General features: G+C 41.1%; 1 protein-coding gene across 7 annotated transcripts in view; it reads right to left on the bottom strand.

Annotated features, from left to right (window-relative positions):
• Nucleotides 1-6,782: 6,782 nt before the first annotated feature.
• PTPN5 (protein tyrosine phosphatase non-receptor type 5) overlaps nt 6,783-10,981 on the bottom strand; it is an 84,773-nt gene continuing 80,574 nt past the window's right edge. For all 7 annotated transcript variants that reach the window (XM_042785344.1, XM_042785348.1, XM_042785347.1 and 4 more), the window contains one exon: nt 6,783-8,652. In XM_042785344.1, coding sequence (XP_042641278.1) covers nt 8,559-8,652 — 94 coding nt within the window. In that variant the 3' untranslated portion in view covers nt 6,783-8,558. The remainder of the gene's footprint in view (nt 8,653-10,981) is intronic.

Here is a 10,981-nt window from a genome sequence, read left to right as displayed (position 1 = left end):
CACCGAGGGAAGCCATGTGGCCATACTATGGGAAAAAATTCTGTCACCATATAACCTGTTTATAACCTGTTTCCAGTGTGGCCTCGGCTGCCTATAGCTACACCAAGACTGGTCCCAGTATGGAAGGCAGTTTGGAGAAAAGGGACTATTCAATTCTAGTCCTTGAGGGACAAATACTAGTCATCTAGAAATTGCAGCTCCCTAGTTTTAAAAGATTTTACTTGGAAGTACAGATCCAGTAAGGAATGGTAGTCTCTGACACAGTTGTGTGCTGCTGAAGGATCTTGGGGCAGAAGGAAATCAATCCAAGACACAAGTCTTTCCAAAATTTGGGGGCACAAATGATAAAGCTATAATTATGCACTGCAACCTAGAAGATACAGTCCACAGGGAAGACAATGTTAAGACCATATGACCTTGAGACTTTGTTTTGTTGCCAGCAGAAATTATAGCTATGCCAAAAGTGCTCTGTTTTGGGCATCCTCCCAAGGAGATCATTTTCCTTATCAGAATATATACATCCTTGTCTCCTTGCAGAACCGGCCTTTGTCTCCAGCCTGCCCGTTTAAGAGACAAATGTTCTCTTACTCTTTATGCACAGAAGAAAAGTGAAGAGTCTCTACCCTAGACTATATCATATACCCTCTAAAATCACATAGGGATATCATGCATCTCTAGACTCTGCTACGTCTTTCCTTTTCTGCTCAGAAATTTTATCAGACATACAATTTTTAAAGTCTTTTCTACAAACCAAGAAGCCAAGAGAAAGAGATCACTCTTGCTTTTGCCTGGTCTACTCAAAGGTGTTCCCCCCCTTACCACCCTCTCTCACTGCTCTGTTCTCACCCTTTCACTCTTGCATTGGTGTTGGTGACAGCAATGATTGGGGCTGGTTAGGAAGAGATGAGAGGTTACTCTAATCCCAAATTCCCTAGGAAATAGTGCGTTTTGCCCTCAGTCACTATGGGGCAAATCCACACCAGTAGCACAAAGTGTTAAAATGAAAAGGCATATAGCATGCTCCTTTACTCACCTGCTCCACTGCACAACTCTCTGCATACCTTTGGATTTATCTGGATTCTCAAATCCTATAAAGCTCACAGTGACATGGTTTAAAAGCCAACTCACCATTTTAACAGTTCCTCCTTTCACCCTAAAAATGGAATTCCCTTTACTCTTATTTCTTTTGCCTGATCAAAATTTTCATCCTTGGCCACATACTTTTTGTACATGAAAATGTTATTGGTTAAGATCTAGTAGCTTGAGGCAGTTAAAGAGCAGAAATAACTGGGAAGAAACAGATTTTTTTCTGAACTGCTTGGCTATTATCTTTTGTTATCCTTCAGTCAGGAAAGCAAGCACTCTGTTAGAAAAATTGCCCTCAATAGTAGGCGATGAGTTTTTGGAAGCCACCTCAGATGACATGATTTCCTGTTTCTTGATGAGACTGGAACTGACTTCCAGAGCCCAAAAGGTTGCACTCGAAGGATGTGACATTGTCTGTTAATGCCCATCACTACGACTCAACTTGCCCGAACCTTGGCTGTGGTCAAGAAAGAAAACAAAATGACAATGCAGACAACCCTCTGTACATAGGAACACAGACACCATGAATCAACCCACAGACACTCTGCAGAGAGATTAACTCCACTCATCCCATAAAGTGTGGCTATCACACTGCATTTACTACGGCTGCTATTAACAGAATCAGCACACATTTACAAAGTAAACCAGATCTCAAGAAAAGACCTGTCAGTACCACCGAAGTACACACAACAAAGGCTTGGTGCCAGCAAACAGTAATTTTAGTTTCAGTTACAGAAGACAGAGTTGGACAAGTCTGACTAATGCTTTTGTAGGCATCTGAGTCTTCCCTACATCATACTCTTTGCAGCTCTTCTACTCCTGGTTTTAATTGTTTCAAGGAGTTACACTCCAGAATGGTACTTCACAAGGTTCCTTTCTTGGAAAGGGAAGGAAATAAAAAATCAAAGCAGATATGAGACTAGAGCTACTGATCTCACACAGCCAATTTCCATCCTACCTGCCCACAACCACAGAACAAAGTATTAGGACATTCTTAAGAATGATCATTTCTACTAAGAGACAGGAGCTCTCAGGACCATCACTGACCCTTGCATGTCCCTCAGCTCACATGAACTCCTGCAGATTGTTGCATTCCTAGGAAGATGCCTGCATCCCTTTACACTGGACAAACACAGCTTTGAGTAGTTCAGAATTTAAATACATACTGGCCTCTTGTGGGCTATGTTGTTACATCTTTTGCACTGGCTTCAGCAGTTTCTCATTCTTAGAAAAACGGGATGGTAAAACTTCACCTATGAGGCTAAAAGGAATAAACCTTCTGCAGGCCAAAAGGATACCTTTTTATTTAAAAGTAAACATTACCTCCTCAATCCGAGGTTTTCTTATGAATGATTGTGACACCATTTCAAAACTTTGTAATAAACAACTTACCAGTCTTGTTTTTCATGTTAAAAACAAAATATGTGGGTCCAGGTTTCAAAAAGTTAAACAGGCAACAAATCCTGCTTTGGTGTTTAAGTCAGGCCCCAGTGCTCCTTTCATACCTCAGTGAAACAGCCAGGCTTTGGCTCTGTTTATTTTTAAGTTATACAGGCAGCATTTTCCACCCTTTCCAAGTCCAGCCAGTTCATTCAGTTACTCAAACAGGGACTAGGCTTGTTAGAAAATTGTTTTTTCTAACTTAAGATTACAGAAGTCAATCTTTGATTGATTTTCTACTCCTTAGTAAGTCTGAGATTCTGTCACCCTTCTTCATATGAAGGACTTAATTCCCAGTGAGTAAGGTGCTTCTCAAGAAGAGAATGAATTACAAATCTCAGCTTGTGCATTTACCTCTCTTCTACTTTACAAGTGTTAACAGCAGCAGTGCTGAAATAGTGCAGGTACAAGATGCCATTTTACATGTATACAGGTCTATCCATTCTGAAGGACACAAACTACGTATCTTGCTTGCGATGATGGCTGAACTAATGGCAATAAACTGCTTGTCTTAACTGACCACATTTGATTTCCATTTGGAACAGACTGTATTTATGTGAAATTCTATTCTGTATTTATGCTAAATTCAAAGGAAAAGGGAGTCTAGTGCAGGAAGCTCCTGGGTTATGCTTTGCATAACACAGGAACTTAGAAAACCAAGAACATCAAAATCTAGCCAGCTTCCAGAGGCTGAAAAGAATAATTCTAGGGGTAAACTCTGGAAAAAGCAATGGCAAAACCTTGCAGGAATATGGCATCTTTCCTGATGATTTTAATATGACTTCTGCTGGTCTAGGAAAGAAAGAGGAAGGTGAAAAATGTAACAAAAAAATCAAGAAAAAAAAAAATATCTGCAGAGGTTGAAACATTGTCAACTTTTCCAGTAAGCAAAAAATACCATATACACACAGCCAAAATAAACACATGCTGTAGTTCACAGACTGAAGAAGGATTCCAGCAAGAGAGAGGCTCTGTACTCCCTTCTCTTGAGGTTAGTGTTCTTATTAACACAGATGCATTTATCAAATCAAAAGTGTGTGGAAACAGGATCAGTCACGGTGTAAAGCAGATAAAGTATTATTTATTGCTTGTCTAATAAATCTATCAAGGAGCTAACCTTCACTTACCTCTTCAATATTCTAATTCAGGAACAAGAGCCCAACTTAGACACAGAGAAACCTGTTATCTGTGCTGGAAGTCACATTTTCCCCAACAAAACCAAAACACTGCCAAACCAATCCAATTCCTCCCACCTATCCAAACTGACTCAAAAACCAGGCAGTCCCTTTCCATGTTCATTTGACAGTGCTCGTGAATCCTCCCTCATGCTTCTGTTCTTACACCAGCTACTCTGGCAGGTTGAGTGGGCATGTGCATACACACACACACGCACACACTGCTGTGGGGGAAACCAATGCATATGGATGAGGAGATCTTTCAGTTTGGATTGTTTTATCTGGCCACACGGCCAGACATAGGCCTCAGGAAGGGGATACGTGACTCTGAATGATCTCTTCATTGCCTTGACCTTTGCGATGCTTGAGTGTTTGCTTGCTATATTCCTCACACCAGCCTAAAGACCAAGGAGACAACAGTCGATGTAGTGAAACCCATTACATCTGGTTTCCCTTCTTTTGAGACAAAAGGAGTCAAAGCTAATTTACAAGAGGAGGTTTCTGTTGTTCTGTTGTGCCTTGTTAGTTTTGACTTAATTGCTGACAGTCTTCCTTGTGTCCACTGCAGAGGCAAACAAGCTAAGCACGAAAAGGAGAAAGAGCAAAAGGATCTACGCAGGATTTTTCACTGATCCTTGAAGACAAGTGTTGCCCTTGCCTTCTCACAGGAAAGAAGACACCTTGCAGCTGCTACTGGGACTAGGGGAGTTAAGGTCAGACATAAAAAGAAAACTTTGACTCAAACAAACACTACCATTTCCCAAAGGAGAAATGCCTCTAGTAAGATGTATAGTACCGCAGACTTCTCTGTCCCCAAAATTCTGAGATGTACCAAGATCAAAAGGTAGGCAGAAAGTGATGAGCCCTCTGAAGAGCATCTAGCAAGTCAGGCTCTCTCCAAGGGAAGAGATGATCCCTGGAAAACACTGTCTGCCAACATATTGGGATAAAACTAGTGCAATACGGTGACTTATTTAACCCCATTTTAAGCCTAAGAAGCAACAGGCAGATAAGAAATAAAGAAACAATAGGAACACAGAAGTTGAGTAGCATGGTCCAGTGGAGAGAAGGGGCCAGGAATTGCAATATCCAAGTCCTCAGAAGACTTCATCTTCTTAAATGCTCTGAGCCACATTGCCAGCTCTGGTGCCGACGCAGCTTTTAATTTTAAGTAAATAATTTAGCCTTTCTCTGCATTCAGCGTTGCTATCAACTGAATAAACCTGACACTTCTGCCCTGATGGGGATTACATGGCACACAAGTTTGGGCTGGTCTTCTGCACTGAAGTTAATTGTATCCCCTTCTGTGACTTTCACACCATGCCATAAGAACGTGGCATCTGTTGTACTCAGGTGCTGGAGCCTGATCTGTATTAGTACTCAGAGGAGAGTGGACTCTTCTCTTTCCTTATGTATAATAGAAGGAATTCACCTCTCTCTGAATATGTGAAAGTCACCCCGACACATTAGAAATCAATGCTTGTGTTGTCTAGAGCATGCAGTTTTTCGACTGCCTGTCTGTTACACACAAAGCTGCAAATACTGCTTTCATTCACATACTTCCGTGCTTTGGAATGGAGCAGTATTTTTTTCTTGTAGGACTCCCGAGCTGCCCTACATTATCCTAAGTTGATAGTCGTTCTCACAGACATCAGCAAATAAACATTTACAGACTTGGCAAAAGAAATAAGGTTATCCCCAATGTATCTCAGTAAAAGCATTTTGTTTTTAATCCCTAGCAAATATATAAAGCATGTTTCACGTTAAAAGCAGGCAGACACAGTTACGATTAACAAATTGAAAATTTACCATTTCCTTTTGTTTAAAATGGTTTCCAGGGAAAGAACACATCAAAAGTAATAGTGCAGGTCCGCTTCTAGAACCTGACAACTCACCAATCAACAGACATACACTTTCTAAGACCACCTTATATGCTAACCCACCTGGAGAGGGGGATTCAGTCCTCTGGGAAACAACTGTGTTGCAGGTATCAATGCTGTAGTCTCTGGTACAAACAGGCCTGGAGAGCTGGAGAGAGCAGATGAAGTGTGCTAGGAATTTTCTTTTAATAGAGTGCCCAGTAAAAAGAGAAGTCTAGTAAGACATATAGCTTAGCTTAGTTCCTATTGTCACCTCAGTTTCAATCCTACTGATTACAGAAGCAGCAGCCCCACTCATCTCAAGTGCTTCTGCATGGCCAGAGCTCCTTTCTGCTAATCCTAAGCACTTCTTAAGACTACATCTGCCGTCAGAAGAGATCAGAAGAGCTGATATAAGGTCCTTCAGACCTCAAACTCTATTACAAAAAAAAAGAAAGAGAGAGAGACAGAGAGATAAGTATGTTAATTACAGTAAGGCCAAAGAGTAAATAGGAGGATTAGCTCCAAATCTCTTAGATAAAATAATGCTTCAAGGGGCATTTGAATATTTTGATCCTGACCAAGTGGCCTGCTCTTGCCTGGTGTGAGAAGGCAGCAGTGCAGCCCTCATAACCAGACTGGGCAACTAGGCCGACATCTGCTTTGTACTAGTGAATTGATGCAAACCAGTCTGATTTTATCAATGATCACTCTCTTAGGACATTCCACATATGCAGCATGGAAGTGGACAGCAGGCTAGATTTCCTTCATCAGTACAAATCATTCAGTTCTACTGAAGTCAGTGAAGTACTGCCAACTAATACCTGCTGAGGATTTGCACAAGGACCTCAAAGTCAGTATTTTAGAGCCTTTTATACCTTGTTTGCCATAAAGCAATTCTCCTCATACAGGAGGCAACTTACACACTGCACTTTGCTCCTATATGCACACTCCTATCAATCATCAAATATTTTTTAGCAGATGCACAGGAAGCTGATGACAGAACAAGTAATTTTATTCACTGAGTCAGTTTTGACACTGAAGGTCACTGAACAGCTGAAAACATTTATAAGGAGTTCCACTTACAATGTTATGCAGAACATCAGTGATGCTTTTGTTATTTCTAAGGAGTGCTTAAATGGAATAGTGTTACCCCTCCAAAAGAATCAGCAGAAGTGGGGAGAATATAGCTAGCAAAGTTTACATAAAACTAACAGTCATGTTATGCTCAAAAGCTTAAGTTTATTGCTCTATTTAATGACTACCACCAGTATTTTTAAAAAGAATGCCAGTTCCTCCTGCTAGTTTCTCACTGAAGGAAATATTTTAAATACAGCAATAAAATCAAGTAGTTTAAAGATAACACATTTTGCCACACATTCATGCAAACCCTGCTGACAGGATTTTTACAGGTTCATGGATACAGAATAAACACAAAGGATGTGTACTGAAATATTGGGAAACTTTCCCCACAGTGATGAAGTTGTAGGCATAACATTTCAGGCCCTACCCTGCACCTACTGACGTCAATGGCAAAACCTCAGTGGGAGCAGGATCAGCCCTTATTGTTCTGAGAGCTGCTTTACCTTCTCCTGATTAGGAAGTGCAGTAAATTCTCAGAATCTCCTGCACTAATAAAAGCAGTGGGTTTTGGTTATTGTTACAATTAAAGAGAAGCAAAAATATTTTTAGTAGATCATTACAGCCTCTATTCACAAAACACTCATCTTTCATGTTAAGGGTCCTGTGTACCTCCATTTTTCTTTGCTCAATAAAGCACTTAAACCTGTGCTTACCTCTAAGCATTAAACACAAACTACAGTCTTCACAGCCTGACTTAGGTCTAAAAAGAACAGCATCAGCAGCAGTCTGTATTACTGAAAAGCAAACACTGCTGCATGGACTAGTGATTAGAATGGGCTAGTGATTGTCTAAATTTGTTCTGAGGGCACATTATCAAAATACCAATACGTTCAGACTGATTTTTTTTAAAGCTGCCTTTAGGCTTTGGGTTAATTTTAATGAGCCCTGGGCACCCTGTCACCCTCAAAGCTTTGAAACCAGTTTAAATTCATAGAATACAAGTGATTTCATTATTACATTTTTAATAAAGATTAATTTAACTCACAAAATTCCTCACCTGATTTCAAACCCCAAATTTCAGGGGAAATTGTATTTGAATTGTGGTCTGACTATGTAAAAAGAGAAAAATCAAATCTGGTTGCAGACTGAGATGCCAAAATATTGACAAAGAAAAGGTAAAGCATGAAGAATTCATGTTCAGATTAACTTTGACTACTCACCTCATATTCACCCAGCTGTCATGATACTGGGGTACATTGCGGGTAAGAATCAGAGGTAAGAATTTGACTCACCTCATTGAATTATTTTTTTTCCCCTTAGTTCTGATAACACTGGTGGTGGACTGCTTTAGAAAAAATAAACAAGCAAAGATGATGTGTGAAACATCATTTCAATATGAATCTACTTGAATCTTTCAATGCAGAGGCTCAGAAGGTTTACAATATACACAGTATTCGGTAATTTTATATGTAAAAACAATCAAAAAGAGGCAAAAAGTTACTTTCAAGCTTAGTCAACATACGGCACATTTCAGCATGACAATTCAAAAAGTTTCACACTGTATTTGGATATATTAGCAATGATCTTTTAAAAATAGCAAACTGAAGACAGTGGATTTTTTTCTGATTTTTTTTCTTGCTTTTGTAACAAATGAAGCTACTATTCTTATTTACAGTATAAATAAGCCTTTTTTTGGTGAATATTATGTCCTATCACATATGTTTAAGACAAGGTGTACCTCAGCTCTTAAATGTCAATGCAAACAAGAGCATAAAAGCAATATCAAAGTAAAATAATATATCTTTCTTTCCAGCTAAGACAGCCAGGTTACCATGTGTGTCTCATCAGATCTGAAATATATCTGAATACAGTCAAAAGTTCTCTTGGTTTTAGCCTTTAGGAATATCATGAACACTTATTCTTCTGCTGCTCTAGAAAGCTGTTTTCCGTACAAGCTCATGACATGATGGACAAATTGATACTGTTCACAAGTCTGGATCATTCCTCCCCTGAAAAGGAAAGAAAAAGAGGGGAGGGAAACAGCAGCCTTATTACATGCAAACATATGAGGAAATGGCACAGATAACATGAAGCTTGTATTATGCACAAAAGGTCTAGCCCAAAGCTTCCTGAAAGGAGTGAAAAGTGCCCACTGATTGCAACCAGCTCACAATCTGACCTCACACTCAATTTTAAAAGTCTCTGCTAACCAAGGAACAGAAGGCAGAAAAGGAATGGGCTTTATGTTGATTTTTCTTGGCAGAGGCCCTCATCCAGTAAGGCAACGCCATCATCATTTACATTGATATTACCAGAGCACCTATGCTCCAAGCACCATTTTAATCACCATTAAAAGCAATTCCCACCCCCAAGCTCTAGACAGAGAGGTGGGAGCATGGGAAATAAAGAGGGGAAGCATCTTATTCAAGACAGCATGGCTCCCCTGGTTACAGAGGGCCAGGCCAAGCCAGCCCAGCCAGCTGATGTAGCACACAACTTTCCCACTGTGAGGGTTCCTTCCTCCATGCCATCCTGCGTTGTGATTTTGGCAATTTCACCAGGGAACTAGGGAATGGCCAGCAGGATTTTGGAACAGACAACAGAACTTTAACACCAGACAACTCAGATTTGTAACTGCCATGCACACCTTGATCAGTAAAGGCCTCCCAGCACAGAAGTCTGTTTTGTTTCAGCTTTTATTTCAGCTTTTGCTGTTCTCTAAAACTGCAAAACTGAAAGGAAATGCAAGCAGGAGCAGAAGCGGTTTGATTTTCCATGTATCATTAGCCTGAGTATTTATTTCTGCAAGTAGCATATTAATCAACATGAGTACTACAGCAGGAGACAGACATTAAAAAAAAGAACAAGGATAAAGTTGTCTATTTTAAGCAGATTTTACTAACATCTAAAATTTGAAGAGTACCTCATCAACAGTGATATGTTCTCTTGATAATCCATTATGAAAATAATTAAACCACACAGCTCAAACTCACAAGAAGGTGTATGCAGAATTGTGTCAGGACTGGTGCTGGTGCACAGACCCTGGGAACACAGTGCCAAAAGGAGGCTGAACCAACAAGGGCGTTTGAAGAACATGGGAACCCGTGGATGACCAGAGCCAACCACAGTGTCAGTCTGAAGAAAAACATACGTGGTGCATTCCCGCAGAAACCTTCACCAGAGGAAACTACTGGTAAGTTGCTTCCCCTCAGCCAAATGGATGGCAGACTGCTAGCACTCTCTTTGGGGACTGCCCTCTTCTGTGGGGTCCAGCTTAACAATCGTGGGTCACACAGTAACTGTGTCGGTAAGGGGTAGATGAGTGGGCAAGACAACCTCCCCCTTCAGCCTCTTGCAGGTATTTTGTTAAGCAGCTGCTCGAAATAACACTTAACAATGAGCAGGGAAGGGCAGGGACCCATGCTTCAACCTCTCATCAATAAGCAAAGGTGGGAAACACACTGTGTTTCTAAAGAAACAATTTCCTAGCTAGGCATCTCCTCCCCATCTGGCCTACTTAATACAGGCTCACAGTTGACCAGTTGACCTGTTTCTGAGTTCTTCTGTGCTGTACACAGCATTGCAATATATTTATGTCAGTCCACAACACACAAGGAACGTTAGTCATATCTGGCAATTACCCCCCATGCAATTCCATTAACAGTGAGGTTGCTCCCTGAAGTTGTAGCAACAGAAGCACTAGGGTGGCCATCCAAGTTTCAGACCACAGGAAATTATTTTCCTTTTTATCTGGTTCCCTGCTACGTGGTGGCTTCCTCCCCTTCCCACACACATGCACACCATGACATGTGCTTGCTGTCCAGGCTCTGGCACAGAATAGAGACACTATGTTTTCACCCCTATTTGCCACAGAAACCTTTCAAATCTGTGTTGCATTGTGGGAAAGGACAGCAAATGTCTCTCAGCACTGTGGGAAGGATGCAGGAATGATCACTTCCTCTCCTTAGTCATACAAAGTTATTTTAGGACCGACTTCTGGCCACTGGTGCAAAGCCCAGTGCACAGGATTTTTCCAAGGGATGTGTGAGGGAACGAAGGGTAAGAAGCGTGTGTTCCCTTCACCGCCACCACAATCTCAAAGGTGGTTCTGGAGGCTAATGTCAACCCCACTACTGCAGTGAGGCAGTGAGGTGCATTCATCTACACGTCTGCTCTGGCATGCATCCAACCCTCTTCCCCCAAGTCCATGGTGACTCCTTCCCATCTATCCTATTTTTTCTAGCCAGTAACCACCAGACAGCCTTCCTTCCTATAAGCTGCTTGGACACTGCCTCATCCTCTCCTGCTGCTTTTGAAGTCACCCGGAGCTTTTGTGGC

This window comes from Tyto alba, unplaced genomic scaffold (genome assembly GCF_018691265.1).
Source record: "Tyto alba isolate M040663 unplaced genomic scaffold, T.alba_DEE_v4.0 Super-Scaffold_8, whole genome shotgun sequence".
Classification (NCBI taxonomy): domain Eukaryota; kingdom Metazoa; phylum Chordata; class Aves; order Strigiformes; family Tytonidae; genus Tyto; species Tyto alba.
The sequence above is the reverse complement of the archived record's forward strand: the minus strand, read 5'-3'. Positions and strand labels throughout refer to the sequence as shown.